Source organism: Periplaneta americana, chromosome 4, assembly GCF_040183065.1.
Source record: "Periplaneta americana isolate PAMFEO1 chromosome 4, P.americana_PAMFEO1_priV1, whole genome shotgun sequence".
In the NCBI taxonomy this organism is placed as follows: Eukaryota; Metazoa; Arthropoda; class Insecta; order Blattodea; family Blattidae; genus Periplaneta; species Periplaneta americana.
Genome location: NC_091120.1, coordinates 186,472,960 through 186,498,279, shown reverse-complemented (window position 1 = coordinate 186,498,279; position 25,320 = coordinate 186,472,960). Strand labels below are relative to the sequence as shown.

General features: G+C 34.8%; 1 protein-coding gene across 1 annotated transcript in view; it reads right to left on the bottom strand.

The window, feature by feature from the left end:
- Positions 1-485: 485 nt before the first annotated feature.
- Positions 486-25,320, bottom strand: part of LOC138698527 (epoxide hydrolase 1-like) — a 39,005-nt gene continuing 14,170 nt past the window's right edge. The window contains exons 3-6 of the mRNA XM_069824523.1: positions 21,409-21,521; positions 15,692-15,860; positions 8,562-8,722; positions 486-3,715 (exon numbers count right to left, since the gene is read on the bottom strand). Coding sequence (XP_069680624.1) covers positions 3,450-3,715; positions 8,562-8,722; positions 15,692-15,860; positions 21,409-21,521 — 709 coding nt within the window. The 3' untranslated portion in view covers positions 486-3,449. The remainder of the gene's footprint in view (positions 3,716-8,561; positions 8,723-15,691; positions 15,861-21,408; positions 21,522-25,320) is intronic.

Below are 25,320 nucleotides of genomic sequence, written 5' to 3'. Positions count from 1 at the left end.
TGGACCCTAACTGAATTGTCTAAGCAAAAGCTCCTGGTTTTTTAAAGGAAAATATTACGAAGGATATTTGGCCCAATAAAAGTTGCAAACGATGAATGGAGAATTAGAAATAATAAAGATTTAAATATTTTAATACAAAACCAACACATAGTAAACTATATCAAAGCGCAAAGGATGGCATGGTTTGGCCATATCAATCGTATGGACGAAGGTAAAACAGTTAAGAAAATATATAAATGGAACCCCATCAGTAAAAGAGCAAAAGGAAGACCAGAAAGTAGATGGAAGGAAAACATAACCAACGATTTGAAAACACTGAATGTAAAGAATTGGCCAAACCTTGTTCATAACAGAAAGGAATGGCGTAAATTAATTGAGAAGGTCAAAACTTCGACGAAGTTGTAGCAACTACTGAAGAAGAAGAAGAAGAAGAAGAAGAAGAAGAAGAAGAAAGATATACATATCTATGTATTATATAATAATAATAATAATAATAATAATTTATTTTAGCTGGCAGAGTTAAGGCCGTAAGGCCTTCTCTTCCATTCAACCAGCAAAACGAGTATATACATATGAATGAACTTACAAAGAATTCAACAATTTGATTTAGATGAGAGTTACGTGTATACAAGAGTTATTTACGAATTAAACAACAAAATACTATGAACTATTAATTAAACATTGAAATAAACTGTGTAGCAGAATTAAGCTAAAATACATAGAATGTTAATATATTTCAAGTAATATTAGACAATAGAGATTATTATGAGACAATTTTGAAAATACAGCACAATCAGGATGATGTCTAAAAAGAAAGAAGTAACAATGTAGTCAGTGATAGTTTAAATCAGTATGATTGGAGTGAAATGCTAATAAGGTTATCTTTTAAGCTGTTCTTAAAGGTGTTTATTGTCTTGCAGCCCCTAATACTTTGTGACTAGGAATTCCATTGACGCGAGATGGATACTGTAAAAGATGATGAATAACAAGATGTTCTATGAAGAGGTATACTTAGCGTGCCACAGATAAGTGATCTGGTATTTACGTCGTGGTTAGAGTATAGACAAGAGAAACGAGACGAAAGGTAATTTGGTGTTAAGGTGTGTTAAGGTTAAGGTATATGGAAGAGATTTTTCGTGTTTTTCTGGTTCCACATACCGATTTTAGGAAAGATTAGAATGGACAAGGACGGAGTGAATTAGGAACAAAAGGATAGGAAATATTACAATAATACATGTATTTTTTATATTTTATTTAAAATGAAGGTACTTTACCTTTTTTCTTGCTTGTAAAACAATGTAGGTATTTTATGCAGTTATTTATTTTCAGAAGTTGCGTGTATCCACGCACATTCTGATACATCACAAAGTTCTTATCAATAGGTGTACAGTATATACACTATGAACATAGTTATGATTTCATGAAGTAGTCAATGAATTTCAATGAAGTCACATGTGCATGTATAATAAATTATACTTGAACTACAGTGTTTCCCAACAGTCATGGTGAAGTTTCAGAGGATTGTATTTTTTGAATGAACAGACGTAGAAATGTAGATAATATCGGTGCCAGAAGAAAATAAAACTCCCTAAAGTTTTCGCCTGTAAGTTTGAGGCACTCAAGGAAACAAAAGACGGTACCAAACGAAGAAATGAAATAATTTTCATTTTAACGATTAATTATACAAGATGGATGTCCAAAGAAAAGTGCAATGTGTTTTGTGAATCTGTGACTCGTATACGACGTGAATTTCATGGCGTGCTTAATGAAGAACCACCACACGAGAATAACATTCGTGATTGGGATAGACAGTTGAAAGAGACTAGAAGCCTATTGGAGGAAAAGCGTACTGGAAGACCATCGGTAAATGATGAAACGGTAGAAGACATCCGAAGAGCATAGACTCCAAAGAAATCAGTTCGTAAATGTGCACACCAATTAGGACAACAGTTCTTAGAGCTTTAAAGAAACGTCTTCATCTGACTCCTTATAAACTTCAATTGCTCGTACATGCACTTCATCTAGACAATTATAACAAAAGATATGAGTTTGCTGTGGATTTGCTTAATGAAATTGACAACGACGAATAGTCACAGATTCAAATTCTGCCAGCCACAAAACACATTGCACTTTTCTTCGGACATCCATCTTGCATAATTAATTAACAATGAAAATTATTGCATTTATTCAATTGTTACAGTCTTTTGTTTCCTTCAGTGCCTCAAACTTACAGAAAAAAAGCTTTGAAAGTTTTATTTTCATCTAGCACCAATATTACATTTCTATCGCTATTCATCCAAAAAAGTAGTAGGATTTATTTAAAATCATCCGTCCTCAAGTGAGGTTGACCATTGGGATCCGGAATTACAAACATCAAACTATAAAGAAAAATGAAATGAGTACAATAATTATTCGCATTAGAGCAACATTTTAGGTATTAAAATATAAATTACAGTGTAGAATTTGAAGAGAGGCCTTCAGAATTTCCACTACAATCTTCGGAATCTCATGAATGGGAATTTTAAAAGATTTAAGGATATTACGTGTAAATTCTGATAAACATCTCTCGCTCCAAATAGTAAGCCTGTAACATCCCAGTTGTAAAGCAAAATGCTATATTTTTCACTGAGGTATGGAAGACAAGGTACATATTTAACTCGCTTGCCATCATTTATCTGCAATGCCTGATTCGTTTCTCGCTCAAAGCGTTTCTGGGTTCTTCTATTGATGACAATTATATCCACCCGTCTATGAGAATCATCTTCAGACACACACACTGAATCTCCTCATGTGCTTCCCATCCTCTGTTTCTTAGCAGATTGGCAATTGTTTTATGGTCTCAATGGTGTCTGTTGTTACGCAGTAGCTTCCCCTTCTTACAGAACCCCAGTACGTGACCAAGTGTTTCAGTCTCGCTGCAGCCGGGATGGCGACAACGGGTAGTACTGAAGGTTCTGCCAGGGACAGATCTCACTGCGGTGACGTTGCAAGACATCTTGATGACACTGATGTATTCCGAGGACGAAAGGCACTTTTTAGAGGAGATTCAGGAATTCGCTTTGGGGCATTCTTCATAAACACCTTTTCCTTTTTGTGGGAGCTGGCACCATGACTGGAATGATTGTTTTCTGAGAACTTTTCTGAGATGTTTTTCGGTAGTTTGAGGAAACTGAAACCCACCATACTTTTGAGACACAGCATATATGAGTTAATATAGTCACGTCTATAGAAACGAACAAAGAAAATATTGTTATTTTATTTACTACATTGAATAAAATGTCAACTGAAAATGACATTTCCTACATAAGTATTGTTTTCTGTAGTGGAAAGAAATGCTAGCTTCAGTTAGTGGTATGTGGTGACTCCCTCATGTCTACATCTAAAATAAAAAGATTAATGCTTTATTTGTTTGTTGAAATAACATTACATCCATATAATCCGTATATACCTCACTTTTGAAGGAACTCTGTAATGTATCTGTTAACTGCTTCCGGTTCATCCTGTTGAACAAAATGGTTCCCTCCCTTCACAGTCCTCGTTTCCAACTTTTTCACATATTGCTGAGTAATTGGCACGGACTCAGGAATCAAATAATCATCAAATTCACCAAATATAAGCAGTCCTGGTACATCAATATCGATCACTTGAATTTCATCATCAGCAGATTTTGATGACATGAAATGTCGATAATAGTTGATGGGAGGTGTTAGGGCACCTAATAAAAAAACAACACGAAAGAAATAAATTAGCCTATCCAACTTACAAGGAGAGGACACGATCTGTATATCACCGAATTAAATCATATTTTGTGACATGACACTACAATACACACTGTTTAAAGTCATACCTGGTATGGGTGGCCAATGACCCCTCGTTTTGGAAATATTGGCTATTGTTTATGACATACTTCCGTTATGTGCCTAACAGGGAAGCATCAGACTGTGTAATGGCGTAGCTCATGTGGTTGGATGCTGAGTTGTCATCCAGGCAATCCGAGTTCGAATCCTAATACCTTCTCATTTTTTAAAGCTTGATATTATTATTATTATTATTATTATTATTATTATTATTATTATTTAATTCACTTTCAGTTATCAGTTCCTATATTCAAAGCCATGTTGAAATATGCGTGGTATGCATCAAAATTGATAAACGAACGAGAAGTGTTTGTGAATGTGAAGGATATCTGTTTCTCAGCAGAAGTGCGGAAAAATGTGTGTGACTGTGGACAATCTTCTTTCATTTGCTGTGCATGGTGCAGGAAATATGTATGTTTTGTGTGTTTTTATGACATCATAATGAATCGGGTACAAAATGAAATGGAATAGCTGCTACAGAAATAGAACAGACACCAGTGACACATCTTACCTTCCTACTTGAGCGGTATTTCATTGTTTATCCTTTACAATACAATGTTAGTTAATTAGTAATTTGTTTAAAACATGATGAAGCATTCAATACATTGAGAAATATGATATAGGTATGTAAATAGATAACTGTGATCACAATATTAATCATTATTAAAAGAAAAAATATAGAACCAGTTAAGATTCGAACTCAGGTTGCCTGGATAACAACTCAGCATCTAACCATATGGGCTACGCTGTTACGCAGGTTAATGCTTCCCTATTGAGCACCTAACGGAAGTATGTCACAAACAATAGCCAATATTTCCAAAACGAGGGATCATTGGCCACCCATACCAGGTATGACTTTAAACAGTACTTCTTGTACTTTATCTCACACAATCTTATTCCATTCGGTGATATACAGAGCATGTCCTCTCCTTGTTAGCTACAGATTGGACAATGTAGAGTTTTAAATAAATCTTTTAAAACACGATTCAAAATTCAGTAATTGCGAACTTATTCTCGCATATCAGGATTTATATCACTGTTAACAAGTGCTTAAAGAACAAATGTAACATTTTAAAATTCCTTTCTAGAAAGAGAAGTTACATTTCAGATCAGATTTCTGCACATTTAAAGGAAAAATTAAAATTCTTTCAATAATTTATTATCCTAATATATCGCTGTCTTAAATTGATTGACCATATTGGGAATTAAATCAATGGCTTTCCCAAAACACGCTATGGAATGTTTAATACAAAATTATTTTTTTTATTTTCAAAAGAAAGCAAAAAACGAGAAAAAGTAACTAATGGAGGAAAGAGGGAATTTTGAACATGCCGCTGATTTTAACAAGCCTTTTGCATGAAATTTCTTAGTTCAATTATTCTTCCTACTCCTTTATTACTTTGTTTACATTTTTAGTTAAAGACTTTAACTTTTTGATTAGATTTTTAATACACCAATTGCTAATATGGCAAAAATTATTCTTATATTTTCGAATGCTTCTTTTTTTCCTCTTTTGGACCTAAAAATTATATAAATCAATATAACTCATTCTTGGCAATCTATTGCTACGCATAACTCAATTGCGAAAATATGATCTTTAGAAGGCTGTGAATGTAGAGGATACAATTAGCACAGAAACGTTAATGGTTACAGACAGTACACATGACTGACCTTGATTTCATCAGGTGCACAGATCTTAGTGGACTCCACTTACTCTCTGGAGTTGTTTCGAAAAATATGTTGTGGAATGCAAACAAAAAAGAATCTGACAAAGACACTGTTTTATAGGTTATGCACACATAGTGCTTATAATAATAATAATAATAATAATAATAATAATAATAATAATAATAATAATAATAATAATAATAATAATAATAATAATAATAATGAATTTAAATACTATTATAGTCACAATCATGCCATGGTATGAAAGAAAAATTTCACAATCTCGAGCGGGAATCGAACCTGCGACTTCCTGTTCTCCGGTCCGGTCTCGATTCCCGCTCGAGATTGTGAAATTTTTCTTTTATACCATGGCATGATTGTGACTATAATAGTATTTAAATTCATTAATATGTCACATCAACGGACCTGTATACGTCACCAAACATCGTAAGTTGAAGATTACATTAATAATAATAATAATAATAATAATAATAATAATAATAATAATAATAATTATTATTATTATTATTATTATTATAATTATTATAATTATTATAATTATTATTATTATTATTATTATTATTTATTTTAGCTGGCAGAGTTAAGGCCGTAAGGCCTCCTCTTCCATTCAACCAGCAAAAAGCATACATACATATGTATCAACTTAAAAGAATTCAACAATTTGATTTAAATAAGAGCTACATGTATGCAAGCGTTATTTACGAATTAAACAAAAACATACTATGAACTATTAATTAAACACTGAAATACAAACTATGTAGCAGAATTAAGCTAAAATACATAGAATGTTAATATATTTCAAATAATGTTAGATAATAGAAAGAGATTATTATGAGACAATTTTGAAAATACAGCACTATCAGGATGATGTCTAAAGGAAGGAGTAACAATGTAGACAGTGATAGTTTAAGTCAGTATGATTGGAGTGAAATGCTAAGAAGGTTATATTTTAAGCTGTTTTTAAAAGTGTTTATTGTCTTGCAGCCCCTAATACTTTGTGACAGGGAATTCCACTGTCGCGAGGTGGATACTGTAAAAGATGATGAATAACGAGATGTTCTATGAAGAGGTATACTTAACGCGCCACAGATAAGTGATCTGGTATTTACGTCGTGGTTAGAGTATAGATAAGAGAAACGAGACGAAAGGTAATTTGCTGTTGAAGTGTGCAGAATTCGAAAGAGCAAAGACAAAGAGTGTAAAGTTCTGCGTTCTTTAAGTCGGAGCCACGAAAGACTTGCGAAGGACGGTGATATGTGATCATATCGTCGGATGTTGCACACGTATCTGACGCAAATATTCTGAACTCGCTGTAACTTGACTGACAGTTCAGAACTTAGGTCACTTAACAAAACGTCACAATAATCGAAATGCGGCATTACTAGGGTTTGTACTAGGGTAAGTTTTAGTTGCTGGGGCAAGAAGTTTCTTAAGCGACTCAAGTATCTCCTTCATGCGAATAACACTGCTGCAGGAAAGAATAATAAAAAATATGTCTTAATAAACCTCTTGAATATCTTTCAGAACTGTTGTATTGAAAATTTAGAGTATTTGATATCCATCAAATTTATAACAATGTCTTTTTGAACTTCGTACATAAAAACCGAAATATATTTAATTTGCAGTCTACTGTACATATAAACATAAAACCAAAAGATCAGACAAGATACGCTTGACAGAACCTAAATATACCATAATATAGCTTATAATCACTGTTTAGCAACTTCGGTCCAAAGCTTTATAACAAGAAAACAGCTAAATTCCCAGACATACAATTTGCTAATGCTCCTTATTAAAAAAAAATCAATTAAAAATTATACTGTTTAGAGAGAAAACTTAAAGTTCCAATTATTGTGATATCTATGCTTTTCTTTTTCTTTCTTTTTTATTTTTTATTCAATTATTTAATAAAATGTATCAAAATTATGTGAAATGCCCCTTCAGCACGAGTATGAAACTTATTCTTTCTGAGGGTGTTAGAGTGATTATTATATAAAAAACAATATGTATCTTTATTCTAGCAATAAAGTATTATTATTATTATTATTATTATTATTATTATTATTATTATTATTATTATTACCTTTGGGGAAGCCGAGACGTAGATGGGAAGACAATATTAAAATGGATTTGAGGGAGGTGAGATATGATGATAGAGACTGGATTAATCTTGCACAGGATAGGGACCAATGGCGGGCTTATGTGAGGGCGGCAATGAACCTCCGGGTTCCGTAAAAGCCAGTAAGTAAGTAAGTAATTATTATTATTATTATTATTATTATTATTATTATTATTATTATTATTACCTTTGGGGAAGCCGAGACGTAGATGGGAAGACAATATTAAAATGGATTTGAGGGAGGTGAGATATGATGTTAGAGACTGGATTAATCTTGCTCAGGATAGGGACCGACGGCGGGCTTATGTGAGGACGCAAGGAACCTTTGGGTTCCGTAAAAGCCAGTAAGTAAGTATTATTATTATTATTATTATTATTATTATTATTATTATTATTATTATTATTATTATTATTATTATTATTACCTTTGGGGAAGCCGAGACGTAGATGGGAAGACAATATTAAAATGGATTTGAGGGAGGTGAGATATGATGTTAGAGACTGGATTAATCTTGCTCAGGATAGGGACCAATGGCGGGCTTATGTGAGGGCGGCAATGAACCTCCGGGTTCCGTAAAAGCCAGTAAGTAAGTAAGTAATTATTATTATTATTATTATTATTATTATTATTATTATTATTATTATTATTATTATTACCTTTGGGGAAGCCGAGACGTAGATGGGAAGACAATATTAAAATGGATTTGAGGGAGGTGAGATATGATGATAGAGACTGGATTAATCTTGCACAGGATAGGGACCGACGGCGGGCTTATGTGAGGACGCAAGGAACCTTTGGGTTCCGTAAAAGCCAGTAAGTAAGTATTATTATTATTATTATTATTATTATTATTATTATTATTATTATTATTATTATTATTGTTTAGGCTACTCACCTGGTTTTCCAAATGTGTATTTATATGCCTCGATGTCATCGTCGCTAACAGGTGAAACATCTTTCGACTTTTTCCTCCTGAACACTATAGCAAATGCTCGGAAGTCAAATGCAGAAAACATCAGTTCAGGCAAGTACGGAAGAATGTAAAAAAATACGTACCTGAAATAATGGAAATATGAACATATCAGTATCTCAATTAATATTGCACAAAACATCAATTTAATGTACTTATTATAGAAGTATGGCTCATTCGTTATTTCGTGGAACCAAATGAATGCGTATGCCGTAGCTGAGAGTAAGAACCTTATGTTGAGGGTAAGTGAACTAGCTAGCTAGCTGCAAGTGGAAACATACACGCAAGTACGTTTCACGAGATAACGAATGGCCTATACGAGGATTGTTTGAAAAGTTAATAGCCTGACAAAGAAATTAAACTAGGACTATTCTGAAACATTCTTTATTTCTCAACATAATCTCCCCTGAGATTCACACAATTTGTCCACCGGTGTTGAAATTCTGCTATACCTTTCTCGTACACATATTCCTCGAGGTCTGCAAAAAAAAAAAAATTCTGCTGCTGCAATAACCTCTTCGTTTGACGAAAATTTCTTCCCAGCCAAGTGAGTTTTGAGCTTTGGGAAAAGAAAGAAGTTTGAGGATGCGAGATCTGGTGAGTGGGGAAGGGGGAGGGTACGACAACAATTCGAACAGTTCGTGTAGTATGGCAACCGCGATTGCAGACGTGTGAGCAGGTGCATTGTCGTGATGAAACAACACTTTCTTCTTGACCATACCCGGCCTCTTCTCGCGAATTTTCACTTTCAGTTGCCGCAGAAGATTCGAATAACGTTCTCTGGCTATTATTCTCCACATTGCTACATATTAAATCATGATTATCATCTTAGAATCCCAGAATAAGGATACCATGACTAAGGAGCGGATTTCTATGTAATTAAATATTATTTTTGCGTGTGATAAAACACAATTAACAAAGTTAAAAATTCCGAATGTCAAGTTTCAAGTTTAAATCCCGAATTTTATTTCACATAAAAACACAATATTTTCACACAAAAAATTATGTAAATACATATTTTCAGGAAATCTATTATAAACACATAAATCTTGGAGTTTTTTTACTTAAATAATTTTTTACAAGAACTTTTAAACATTTTAAAACTAAATCAATTATGTCACACATAAGTACGTTATCTTTTCTAGAATTCTTGGTTGCTTTGTGTTTCTAAGCGCTGTGTGGTGTATCCGTGATCCATTTTCGTAATAGTATCGCCACAAGTTCTGAGAACTGCTGGGTAGCATATCAGTGTTATTATATGAGAATAAATTAACATGGACAAGAAGGAGAGATTTTGCAACACATAATTAGGAATGTTTATTGTTGCTGAAGATGATTTCATTCCACGCTTTGTTTGTGAAACACAACGGATAAGAGCTCGGGTATAAACATTATTTAATTTAAACAAATCTCTCGCCTCTCGTTCATGCCTATGAAGTGAGGAAATACATCTTGTTGTCATTCCCCTTTATTGGACCATAAGCATAAGCTGCGTAGTGTAGACGTGGTGGCGTCGCTATAGGAAGCTTTTCTTCGACATTGTCAGTCAGTAGCTAGAAACATTTTTTTACGTTAAGACGTATGTATATTAGCCTCTTAAGATGCCTAAAATCAAATCGAGTTTAAGATCGCGTCTTCGGCAATATGTAGATGAATTTAAAAACATTTTTACTACCGACGGAAAAGTGTTATTTTGCCAACCATGTGGTAAATCAGTAAGTGCAGATCAGAGCTCTCAGGTAACCCAACATTTGTCTGGAAACAAGCACATTGCCGCTGCTTCACGTGTGCATTCACGGCAAAACAGTGCATATAAAAAGTGTGTAAAGTTGCTCAAGTATTGGAGGGTGTGCCTGTAGGTGAAATTGACGGTGTAGGTGTTTGTGACATTCCTCTCTTTAAATATGCACGTCTGACATCCTGTGATGTGGAAAGATCGTTTTCACAGCATAAGTCGTTGTTCAGAGATAATGGGCATGCATTTGTGATGGAGAATTTGGAAATGATCTTTGTTGTTCACTGCAATTCTCGGACAACTACTAGCAACTGATATTCAAGTGTGATTGGTGAGTACTTAGTAACATTTTTTTTTTCAAGCTAAGTAAGGTATTTTTGTCATATTTAAACAAATATTTTTTTTATTTTTAGCAAATATTTTCATACTTTTTAACACATAAAAAATAAATATAAGTCTATTTAAATTTTTTAGCACATAAAAATCCGCTCCCTAGTTATGTAGATGACCGGATGATAATGGTGAGACTACCAGAGAACAAAATGGACTTAGTGCCAGTGCAAGTTTATATGCCACATAGTGGATTAGCAGACGAGGAAGTGGAAGAAAGCTATGACAAGATGGAAGAGATAGTTGAGAAGGAGAAGAAGGGAGCATGCGTAATCCTAATGGTGACTGGAAGCAGTTGTAGGAGAAGGACAAGATGGAAGAACAGTTGGAAAATATGGATTGGAATGAGGAAATGACAGAGGAGGATAGCTGGTGAATTTCTGTAAAAGAAATGCAGTGATTGTAGGAAATACATTTTTCCATCATAAACGAAGAAGATGTACATGGACATGACCAAGGGACGAAAGAAGATAGCAGATGGATTACATACTGGTATAGGAAAGATTCCGAAATTACTTTAAAAATTCGAAGACTTTACCAAGAGCGGATATTAATTCATATCATGTCCTGCTGATAGGTGAAGTAAATATTAATAATAATAATAATAATAATAATAATAATAATAATAATAATAATAATAATAATAATAATAATAATAATAACGTTTTATTTTCGCTCGCAGAGTTAAGGCCATAACGCCTTCTCTTCCACTCAACCAGCCTTAATCAATACACTACATATTTAAATTACGAATATTTACACTACACTTAAAAGGTTCTCCAGCAATATTCTTCAGTTAAGTTTTAACGACTAGTAGACTACATATTTATTTAAATTTAGATAAACCTATAAGGTAAAGTAGTAATTTAATTTATGAGCTAATTTAATTCAATCAATTATAATTAATTTGAGGTTTGAGATAGCTAGTAAAATGATGAAAATTAATTTAATATAACTATGTTACAGGGAGAAAAAAAATATATATATAAATCTAAAATATATTTCTATAATGAGAATATTAATGTAATTGCCATTAGTGGTTTTGTAAATCTATTTAGAGAAATTAATGATAATAATAGGAATGGACAGATGTTAGTTTCATTATAATATGTAATAAATATTAATCAGCAATTAATTTGTTAAGTAAGAATTTATGTAATTTTGACCTAAATGGAGTTATTGTCCAACGATCCCTTACATCACTCGGTAGCGAGTTCCAATTTCTAGCAACTGAAACTGTATAAGATGAAGAATATAAAGATGTCTTGTGGTAGAGTATAATGAGTAAATTGTTATGATGATATGCGAATAATTTTTTAAAACGAGAAGTCAAATAGATTGGGGTAGCGGTGCGCAGAATTTGAAATAAGAGAACAAGAGAATGCAGGGCTCGTCGGTCGCTTAGCCTTAGCCAAGACAGAGTTTGGAAAGACGGGGAAACATGATCATACTTACGAAGAAGAAGAATAAGAACAAGAAGAAGATGATGAAGAAGGAGAAGAAGAAGAAGATGAAGAAGAAGAAGATGATGAAGGAGAAGGAGAAGAAGAAGATGAAGAAGAAGGAGGAGAAGAAGAAGATGAAGAAGAAGGAGGAGAAGAAGAAGAAGGAGGAGGAGAAGAAGAAGAAGAAGATGAAGAAGGAGAAGAAGATGATGATGATGAAGAAGAAGAAGAAGGAGAAGAAGAAGATGATGAAGAAGAAGAAGATGATGATGATGAAGAAGGAGAAGAAGAAGAAGATGATGAAGAAGAAGAAGATGATGATGAAGAAGGAGAAGAAGATGAAGAAGGAGAAGAAGAAGAAGAAAAAGCTGATGAAGAATGAGAAGAAGAAGATGATGAAGAAGGAGAAGAAGAAGAAGAAGAAGATGATGATGAAGGAGAAGAAGAAGAAGAAGATGATGATGAAGAAGGAGAAGAAGAAGAAGAAGATGATGATGAAGGAGAAGAAGAAGAAGAAGAAGAAGATGAAGGAGAAGAAGAAGAAGATGATGATGAAGGAGAAGAAGAAGAAGAAGATGATGATGAAGGAGAAGAAGAAGAAGAAGAAGAAGAAGAAGAAGAAGAAGATGAAGATGAAGATGAAGATGAAGATGAAGATGATGATGATGATGAAGGAGAAGAAGAAGAAGAATAAGAAGATGATGAAGGAGAAGAAGAAGAAGAATAAGAAGATGATGAAGGAGAAGAAGAAGAATAAGAAGATGATGAAGGAGAAGAAGAAGATGATGATGATGAAGAAGGAGAAGAAGATGAAGATGAAGAAGGAGAAGAAGAAGATGATGAAGAAGGAGAAGAAGAAGATGATGATGAAGAAGGAGAAGAAGAAAAAGATGATGATGAAGAAGGAGAAGAAGAAAAAGATGATGATGAAGAAGGAGAAGAAGAAGAAGAAGATGATGAAGAAGGAGAAGAAGAAGAAGATGATGAAGAAGAAGGAGAAGAAGAAGAAGAAGAAGAAGAAAAAGAAGATAAGAGGAAGATAGGTGATGAAAAATTGAACATGGAAAAATTCTTCAGAAAAAAGAACAAATTTGAAGCAAATTTTCAAGAGAAAGCCTAGGCTACATTAGAATCCACATCTGAAAATAATAATGAGTACTGGACTCGTATAAAAAGCTGTATTAAGATAACAGCAGAAGAAATAATAGAATACAGAGAATGTGTAAGAAACGGACTTTGTATCCATTGGCAACCACTTGAGTCTGGATGACGACTATGAATATAATATTATTGCATAATACTGAATCATCATATTTTTCTACTAACTTTTGTACCTTATAATCTGCGCTAAAACTAAATGTCATACATCACATACGTCAAGCACGTGCTTTAATCACAGTCGCTGTATGGGGAAGCAACATTATCAGGTCGTATTTTATCTTTAGCCTCTTATCATTCAGGAGATATAAGATTTGAAAACTGTATGTTCAGACGTCTTACAGCTCACTCATTATGTACTCTCGCTAAAATGGGGGAGTGGGGGCAGTCTGTGTCTGTGGCACACCCGAGAGACTTCATGTACATTCTTAGAAATAATTGGTGGTGCACAGATATTTTCTAAGTCGTGGTGCACAGATATTTTCTAAGTCGTGGTGCACAGATATTTTCTAAGTCGTGGTGCACAGATATTTTCTAAGTCGTGGTGCACAGATATTTTCTAAGTCGTGGTGCACAGATATTTTCTAAGTCGTGGTGCACAGATATTTTCTAAGTCGTGGTGCACAGATATTTTCTAAGTCGTGGTGCACAGATATTTTCTAAGTCCCAGAAAGGAGACACTGCGCATGATCAGAGGATGGGCGACCAGGTTCACAAGCGAACGACTAGTTAAGGTGATAACTAGGGACCGGAATTTTATGTAATATCAAGGTGTGAAATATGTACATATTTATATAAGAAAAATAAGCTGAATATGTACCAAAATATGTAAAATCATGAAAATATTTATATCAATATCTAGCAGGTATGGGATAGGTAAGACTCTCCAGTTGTGATTTCATAGAGCACCCGACTTTTTTACCGCACACTTGACACATTACCGTTTTTCCATCTGTAGTGAAAGCTTCGTCCATCGCAATTCATGATTTTATTCTTGTTGTTAGGTTTGAAGATACATAGGCCATTTTAGTTAGTTAAAACAGTAAATAAACTCACTTGCACTTCATGCTGTAAATATTAAAACTAAAGAAAAATGAGTGAAATGAATGACACGAGTACTGCAAGCACTGTTTCGCTTTACCGGATTAGGAGAAAATAAGAGCAGATGTGAGACACATGCATTTTAGCTACTCCCTGTAAGAAACAAAGTACCCACTAAAACCTCTAACTATAGGCACTTAGGGTGCTATTCATAGACATTTCGCAGCACGCGCTACGAGCGTACTAAGCTAGCCCCGGCTATCCACTGGTTACTGATACAGAATTCAAATCTATCATATTCTATCGCTAACACTGGTTTATGAATACGAAAAACGCTGATCATCCACCGGAAGCCCGCGCTAAAAATGTCTATGAATACGGCCCTAACACACTGTTGTTTGAAAAGTGACTTTCCTGTCTCATTCTTATTCAGCCGAGAACATACTTTCTAATTGCTCAGAAAATCCCATTTGCGTATAGGTCTACTAAATTTAAAGTAAAGAGGTCAAGCAATAACCTGAAAAGCTATTTATTTTAATCTTTCAACATATTTCCAGTTTGTTCCTTCACTCCAGCTTCTTTTCGAAAGTCGGCTACTTTATTGCGGCTCATGTCGGACTTGACACGGGTTTTCCCTGGAAGGATTAGGAAGAGGGTGGGTAAGGTTGCAAATTGCATGGGAACGGCTTGTTAAGACGTGTGCAGAACAATTATAGTTCGAGACAAATCATGTCGTCCTAGTCCCACTCCACCGCATGAAGACAACGCTACTTTCTCAGTGATTTTTACAATACAAGGTAGTTGTATGAGAAAGGTTGCCTTTTGTTCACTCATATTTACGTGGGCGGTATGGGATGAGTGCCTCTATTACTTTCTGAAACTAAGGACGTTATGTTTCGTCCCGAAATATATCCTTTCTTGGATATGTAAAAAGACTTTTTAGATACGGTATGTGTATTTCAAATTGTAAACTTCCTCAGCAGAATTTTTTTTTTTTCCTTTTAGGGAAGTAAAAGTGAATAAAACCCCTAAATATATAGATTTATGTAATATGTAATGTGGGATAAATATGTAGTATCAAATTTTAATATATTAATGGTAATTACAAGTTTCGCAAAGATTTGTTATTTATATACGGTTAGGTTGAAAGGAATATAATATGTAATTACATAAAAATCCGGTCCCTAGTGATAACAATTTGTTCTGTTTAGTTGTATGACGTCTTTAAGTAGCTAGAACAAGAAGTAGAGCATGTGTTACGAAATAAGTAATTTTATGAAACTTACCAAGAACACTTGAATTGCTTCTTGTTTGTAAACGCAGTGTTCATCCATGCTGTAGTGTACGGTGCATCCATGATGATATATTTCTCAAGCATATGGTGATGCTTCGCCACAAAATTCCAAGCGACAAGACCTCCCCAGTCATGTGCAACAAGAATAAATTTCTGGCGACCTGAAATCAGAAAGTAAATAAGATATGAATCACAGTAGTTTCAGTCTGTCCGAAACTCGGAACGCACGAGTGGCTGTAGTATCTTCGCTCAATTAATACCCAGCCGCTGTCAAAGCGGACGCTTTCCTTTGAACAGATAAGATAATTGTTTGTTTACTGATTAGCCCTTCTCAGATGCAGATCCAATCACAAAAAAATAGTAACATAAAGAAATATGTCTACCAATTATGTGTTAGCATTTTCAAATCTGTAGTGCTCGGGAAAAGTGACACAAGTCAGTTTCCACAAACCTTTTTTGATAATTTATTGACAACATACGGAACATCTGCTCGCTTGGAGAAAAATACATATGTAGTCTATTCCTCCCATTACAATAATTCATACAGAAAAAAATCAAATCGACATAAACCAGTGTAAGTTGTCAATAAATTATCAAAAAAGGTTTGTGGAAACTGACTTATGTCAGTTTTCCCGAGCACTGCAGAAATGACATGCTCATATCAACTCGACGTGGAGTACAAAACAACGTTGTACTATCTCGAGTTAATTGATGACAACAAACAAAGTTGAGTAATCTTAATTTCAATTATAATTAAAAGTCATCTTATACTTTTTTCACTAACTTATGGATAGTGGTGGTAGAAATAAATGTATTGATGCCTTTTTTTTTTTTTGGTAACTCTATAGCACCTATTAGATGCTTTATGGTTCTGCTAACAGATGGAGTTACTTGTCAACAATGTGACGCTGAAACGTGTGTTCAGGTTACTGCCCAGCGACAGTCCTGATGTATTTTTATATTTGTGATGATTGGTTAATTAATATTAACCCGACACACTGATTATCACACTCACATTCATACAAATTTCCAGACTCTAGACACCCAGGGAAGTCTTGTTCTTCAAGAAAAATTCACCGAAAGCCGAGCCCGGGAATCGAACCCGGGACCTCCGGATCTGGAAGCCAGCATGCTGACCAACAGATCACGGAGGCAGTCAATATTGATGCCTGAATAAAAATAATTGTAACTATAGTCGCGTCGCTGTTACTCCCGGCGTGACTCCTCCTCTTTGCTTACATCTTAGGAAGTGAAGGCTCTTTAAAGTCTAGGTAGGTAGTATCGTTAGCCATTTTTGTTCTTTCGTTGTCAAGCTACCAGACGAGGAATCTATTTGCCACACCGTTAAACATTATCATGTCGTAGCTCCTATGATAATAAATCAAACGCACTGTAATTCAGCAAATAATTGAGCGGCAAATAACGTCCTCGTGTGCTTTCTACGATCGCCAACGAAAGAGCTAAAATGGCGGGCGATTATATTAATTATTATTTATCGAGCCTTAAGAAATGAATAACGCCTTCATCAGCGAATCACAAAACGCACACATTTAAATGTAGCCGACCTGCAACGCGATTGGCTGCCGGAAATTAGAGCGACGGTACTATAGTAGCATTGGCGTGAGTGCGAAATATCGCGGACCTGACATCTAGCGGAGGAGGATGGAATTACGTCCACATATACAAATATTAACATAGCGGGAATCGGACTATTGTTTAAAACGTGAGTTACTAATGTGGGATAATATATGAAACACTTAAGAAATGTTGAATAGTATTTAATGTAAAATTATGACCTTATATCAGAGCTGCATATTATGAGAATATTGCATACTTCATATTGCTTTCTGTCATTATTAATTGTTACATATTTTTTCTTTCCTTTACTGAGACAAAATCAGTTCTGACATTAGGAATGAATTTACAATAATGCTTTATATACCCATTGCTGACAACTGCAAAAATAAAAATGATAGTATTCTGATGCTTGTAATAATTATTAGTAAGGGCATGTAGACAACAATAAAACTTAATTTGCTACAACCTTAAAATTTCCAATATATTTTAACTTCTATTCATTTATTAGGCTTAAATAAAAAAAGCTAATTTTTATTGTTCTATCAACACAGAGACAAAGGCATTAGGCCTAATAACGAATTTTGTTGACTCACGTTTTATGAACTGTCGGATATCGAAAGTATGATTTGGAGCAGTTTGTAATGCTGCAATTGTCACAATTATAAACAGCACACATACACCCTGACATTTTAACACAGCACTAATTAATATAACTATTAACCAGCCCAGCAACAATATACATTGCAGTTGATTACAGCTTGTTTCGCGAGTATCTCCACATCGGCAGGTAGGTAGCAGCACCAGCGTCGTTCGCACGCAAAACTGCTAGCTGTCCGGTATTATTATAGTAAGGTATTTGGTAGTATCGCTCGCCATTTTTGTTCTTTCGTTGCCAACCTACCAGACGAGGAATCTATTTGCCACACCGTTAAACATTATCATGTCGTAGCTCCTATGATAATAAATCAAACGCACTGTAATTCAGCAAATAATTGAGCGGCAAATAACGTCTTCGTGTGCTTTCTACGATCGCCAACGAAAGAGCGAAAATGGCGGCAGATTATATTAAGTATTTATCGAGCCTTAGACAGTGCATAACGTCATCAACAGCGAATCAGAAGACGCACACATTTAAATGTAGCCGACCTGCAACGCGATTGGCTGCCGGAAATAAGAGCGACGGGACTATAGGAATAATCCTTGCAATCAAACATGACAACACAGCTTCATATTACAATTTTACAAATATTGATGCGTGAAATAAGATATAACCAACACAAACCCTACCGGTAAGGAACCAAATGAACGCGGCGAATATACCTTCATTGTCAATCTGCATCCACGATGAATGCCGCTTCTGGACAAGTCTGAGTATCGTCAGGGCCAATACAAAAACAAAAAACATAGGAAATGAATTCTTATAGGCTATAATGAAATTTATATTATGAAACAGCAATTAATAACTGAAGAAGACATGCTACTCACTGGATTTCTTGTAAAAGAAATGTTGTATAATTGGACTGAGTTACGCAACAATAGACCAACCGACAATTTGAAAAAAATAATATATTTACACAGATCTGTTGATGGCAGGCTAATTTAACTCGGGAAAAAAATTAAGAATGCGGTATCTGAATTTTGCTGATATTTATAAGCAAAAATTCGTTTAGGCCTATTGTATAATAGTAAATTATGCAACGAGCCTATAATGGTAGTAATTAAGACGCGAGTATGTTTATGAAACGAGCGCAAGGGAGTTTCATAATTTTCATACGAGCGTCTTAATTACCATTATAGCTAAGTTTCATACGACTTTTTATGCTCGACCATATTTCTAACTTGAAATTATTCGTAAATATTCATGTTATTGATGTCTAAGTGAGAAGCGGAACTGACCTACCTCGTAAATTGTGAGATGTGCGCAGACGCGAAAGTATTGATTTTTTCCGAGAAATAGATGTCGACGACCTTGATACAATCTAGAGAGTAAAAGAAATATTAATCTTGATATAACCTTAAAATTGAATTATACATTGAAAAACGAGATGAAAAATTGAATTTATTTGAATATTATTTACAATTAACGCTAATTATTATAGTAACAGAACTGACTTTATATCAAATGTAAGTTATTTAGTGTGCAATTGGTGAAATCGATACTTGCGCTTTCATATTGTGCTTTCTGATTGGCGGAACACCTGAACTTTAATGAATAGGTGTACTTTAATGAGGTCCATTAAAGGGCTGCTACAAGGTGTGTAATTACTACATTTCGGCATGGTCGAGCATAAAATGCATTTATTTATTTTGCTTTGAAATATTAATTCAGCTGCTGGTCTCTTATTAAAAATCGGTTAGCCTTTTCTAATATTATTTGTGCTATTTGTTGTAACAGTATGAATGTTACAATACTTCTTGCATAAAATGTTTTATATAAAAAAAGATTTATTTCGATGGCCAATATCTAGAAACAGGCTTTTGGCGCTTGGTCTCTTATTGTGTAACTCCGTCCAATTAGAATACACCGTGACCAGCTTAAAACAGCAATAAAGGAAAGGGTTATTATATACGACAAACAGAAATAAATCTACCGACGTTTGGTGGAGCTGTCATGAAATCGTAATAGTTCTTCGATTCATAATGTATGACAGGCGACGTAAACAATGCCGGCAAAGACAGGGAGAAAGACTGAAGGAAAGGGGGAGACAAGGAGGAATAGAGATTGGGATATAGAGGGTGAAAAGGAGGTGAAGGGAGAGATAGGAGAGAGGGGGAGGAAAGGAGAGGGAGGGAGAGGGAAGGAGAGGGAGGGAGAGGAAAGAGAGCGAGGGTGAGAGAGAGAGAGAGAGAGAGGAAGAAGAGGGGTGAGAGAGAGGAAGAAAAGGGGAAAGGGAATAATGGAGAGGGGGAGAGAGAGAGAGGGATAAATTATTGCTATTGAGCCAATAGCAGAGATCTCATATCATACTTTGAAGATGGGCGGTGTGAAGCGTTGTACACCCTCCCAACTTGAAGACAAGTGTGAAATAAAGATCTCTGCTATTGGTAGAACACAGGCCCCTATTTACCAATGGGCGACAGCACTTAGGGACCGGCACTTTTTGTCCGTAGGGCCTGCGAACAGGGTTGCCAGATTCTCTTATCAGGAATCCAGGACAGGTGATAATATACTGCATACCTCAACGTAACTACACATTTGAATTAATTCAATTTGCAATAGGCCTACAACTGATTTTATCCGTTTTATGTATTTCAACCTATCATACAGAATCTGCCTAAACTTTTAATTTTATTACATTTTTGCTAGATTATGCAATTTCCATTATAAAATCTGGAAAAATAATGTCACATTACAGCTTGACCTATACAGAAGAAATGCCTTATATAGTGTTTAAATCTTATCAGTAATAAATCAACTCCGAAACAGAGTAAAGAATAAAGATAGTGTATAATAGCTAATACATACTATAGTATTACCGTTTTTACTTCAGTACAACCCGATACAAGGCGCCAGACAGTGTTGAAGACGACATTGAACATAGGTTGGGCAGTGTCTTCAAAAAATTAAATAAGGAATCTTAAAAAATGACTTTATAAAAATGAGGAAAATATTGAATTTACTTTACTACGCAACTAATGGTTTAGGTGCATAATCGTGACAATTTCCAAATTACGGAAATTACAGTTTGTTGTTGTTTAGTCAAATGTCCAAGAACAGGTCTGAACCTCACAAGTAATACCAACAAGGCACAACTTATGATGCAACTAAACCAAGAGATAATGGGATAGGTGGCCAGTTTCTATCCTCCTAAAATGACAGTGGTACACATAAAATATTTTGAACCTAGATTAGTTATTAGGAAAGCGGTGCTTTTAGAACACTGTCTTAGGTGAGGAAATATAGGCCTATGCCGTTAGAAGAACAATCCGATCATGAGTACGATACGAATTTGCGGAATTAAATAAATGGAATGCACAAAATAAATGCGTTTAATCTGCCATATCTTGATAAAGGGACATAATTAATTAAAATCGCTTTCTTTATATCACTATCAGAGGGCGAGTTGTAGCCTGTAAGATCACTCTAATTTTATTGTAACTCCTAAAAAAGTAAGCAATATTAATACACACCCAATGCTTCGACTGTCTGCTTAACGTCTTCAACAAGAAGATCAATATCGTAGTTCTTCACACCAGAGGGCTTCTCCGAGTCTCCATAACCTCGCTGATCTATAGCCACAGTCCTGCGAACATAACAGTATTCTATGGTTATCAGAGGCGGCTCGTGATAAAATATTATGTGTGTTCACAATTTTGTGGTTCCAAAATCGAAGAGAATTTGAAATCGTACGTTTAGTCCAATATGAAATGTCATGATTCCAATGTTTCACTATCGAAAAAAACCGTATATAAATTCAAAACAACATATAATAATAATAATAATAATAATAATAATAATAATAATAATAATAATGAAACTCAGTCTTTTTGTTTCCAATTTTTCTTGGTAAGCCAGTTTACCCAGTTCTTTATTGTTCAAAATTACTTGAACAGAGTTCATTGTTTACGTTTGTTAAAAATGAATACATACCACAGTCCCGTTATTTACAAACGCGTGTGTTCAGTAATATATTTTGATTCTCAACACACTGATACACTATAGCCTATATCAGTACTGTAATCCCACTCGCATAGATTACTATAAATACTTGCCAGTAAATAGGCCTATTATACACTGCCATACAAATACTTAAATTCATATCACCACCACAGTCAGCCAGTACGTGTTTGAAAGCCAAACTATGCTATTATGCCGACACTGAAGTATAGTAATTCACAAACTACACTCTCGTAGCAGCACTGTACACACATCCACGTAAGTAAACGTTCCTACAGTCAGATGCTGACATCTACAAGCTTTTAAATTTCCTCCTCGAGATATAGCACGGGAACGATAGGCATCGATGCACCTGACATCTGTAGGATAGATCCTCATCATGTTCGCTTAACGCTTTGTGCTCTTGACGAGTCATAAGCGGCCAGCTAAAGACAATTTTCTCCCGCGCATGCGTGAAATTCCTGTAACCATCTCGAAAAGAGCACGGCTTGTACGTGAACGGATGTTGCCAAGTTTACATAAGAAGTTTATGCAAGATGCGGGAAGTTTAAAATACTCGATTCTGATATTATACATCCCCACTACGTCAATACGGTATCAAATAATAAAACTAATCGTGCATTAATGGAAACAAGGTGTTCACGTGCTCTTGTGCACTTATTGACGCACCGCCACTGATGGTTATTTAAATGTGACAATATTTTGTCTGAAAATGATATTTATGTATCTTCATTGAAACGAGAATGGAGTTTATATGTGTAAAAAGCTAATAAGGAAATATTTGGACTATATTCCGTTGAAAGTCAGCTCTTTTAGAAGAAAATACACTACTGTTTGTGAAAAGTGCAACACCCAGAAAGAATGGCACGAACGACTCCAAATTCGGGAGATGTGTAGAACAGTGTACCACCAAGCGTTTTGATTTTACAAAAGAAACCCATTAGAATTTTATGTAAATCAAACTATCTGGAACATTGTCGGCCACTTTTCAGACAATCACGGATTTTAACAATCATAAATTTGTATATATATGATCTAGTACTTTACACTCGACAAAATATCGACAATTACTCATTAGTGGCCAATATACATGATCATGAAATTAGAAATACTGAACAAATTAATATTCCATATTGTAGATTACATAAGAGCAACACAAACTTTTTAATTATGGGGATGAAACTATATAATAAGCTCCCAAGTCAATATTATAAATTACCAATCAATAGCTTCAAAATTAGATTTTACAATTGGTTATTAAATAATCCTTTTTATTCTGTTGCTGAGTTTTTCAACACAAATTTGTATGAAATTGTATTTTAATAAACAAGTTTAACTGCAATTTAGTTAGTTTTTTTTTAATTTAAAAGTTTCAAATTATTTCATGTTTTCATTGTATTATTTATATTTTACCGTTTCTTTTATTAGTGTTTTTTAAAAATGTATTTATATGTTTTTCAATGTATTCTGACGAAGCCTAAAACTGTACTGTATGTCAAATGGCCAAATAAATTGAATTGAACTGAATTGAATTGAATTGAATTGAATTGAATTGAATTGAATTGAATTGAATTGAATTGAATTGAATTGAACTGAAATGAACTGAATTGAATTGAATTGAATTGAATTGAATTGAATTGAATTGAATTGAATTGAATTGAATTGAACTGAATTGAATTGAATTGAATTGAAATAACACTGAACGACAAGAATTTTGCTCCGATTTAAAACAATGTGTCCCTTATGGTTTTGTGTGCGCTGAATCCGAAAATGCATCTCTTTTCTTTGTATCACGTAAGGTTTTTAAGATACACTATGATTTCACTTTTCGATAAGTGCTCTTCCAGGAAACATCTGGCGCGAGTTGGGGGTTGTAAACTAAAACGAAAGCTAATGCAGTTTATGAGTTTATGACCTATTGCCGGTTTCTTATGGTTGTTGACATGTTCTTTTGTACTTCTAATAAATAAACAGATATTGGTCCCACCTATTCAGTAAATTTCGTAATAGTTCGAAGTGAGGTACTGCCCGTGCCTCACTTCCTGAGCTGTTTCTTTGCGGGGCGAGACACAGAGGGACAGGGTAGGAGGAGCTGCGTACCGCATGTGCCTACTACCCTACGTTCAACACATCGGCCTTTTCAGGATTCCTTTCGTCAGCTATGGAGCAAGATCAGCCATTGACAAGCGAATGTATAGGCTGTCCCCTCACGAAACAGATTATGTCCCCATCAATTCCTGTAACTAAACACTAATACCAGTTGTAGACTACAGTCTCTACAAGACATTATAGACCTAATCGCGATTACGGTTATAACGTGTACACATCCGTAAACTCTTTCCTCAATGGCAGTGTTTCTCAAACTTTTTCCACCGCGAAACCCCTTTTAATCTAAAGTGTAACTGCGGAATCCCTGTAATATTTTATTAGTGTTTAAATTAACAGACAAGTGAAAGCTAGTATCTCAATAATTCTGTTCAGTGGGACGAATGTATTTGCTGTTTAAGCCTGCAATCTGGTTTTATGGCGGAAAGTTGTAGTCTCATTTCTATTGTACTTCTGCATTTTTTCTTTTCGATATTTTGTTTTAGTGAACAGATGCGCAGACAATCCAGTGATGGAAGTGATAAATATTATGGGTATTTTCCGTTTTAGATGTTCATTAAACATATTATTATTACGCATATTCTTGGATTATTATTATTATTATTATTATTATTATTATTATTATTATTATTATTATTATTATTATTATCATCGGTGGTTTCATGTTATTATTGATTCATATTTTCGTAACATTTATATATTTTTATAGTATCCACTAAGTATAAAATAGCCACCGGAGCAGCCCAGTCGGCTAAGGCGCTTGCCTATCGATCCAGAGTTGCGCTCGGGAGCGGGTTCGATTCCCGCTTGGGCTGATTACCTGGTTGGGTTTTTCCCCGAGGTTTTCCCCAACCGTAAGGCGAATGTCAGGTAATCTTTGGCGAATCCCCGACTTCATCTCGCCAAATACCATTTCGCTATCATCAATCCCATCGATGCAAAATAACCTAGTAGTTGATACAATGTCGTTAAATAACCAAGTAAAATCATATAGGGCTCACGGAACCCCAGAACATACTTTGAGAAATGCTGCTCTATGGTAATTCAGCAGTTGTCCAGACTGAACGAAGAGTGGTCTAGTGTGTACATACATTTTAGGAAATCGCCATCAGAGATAATAGCGATAGTGGTAACCACGATTAGAGTATCCAGTATTATAACCAGTAAAGATCCCTGCGATGGCGTAGGATAATGTTTTCAGAACATGTAATATGCTGCCGTTCCGGCACGTTGCACCTCCCGTGACGTTCCGAGCAGACCTAAGAGGCGTGGTTATAAGCACTAGGGAACTTTCGGTTCAGGACGTGAGACACGGGCAG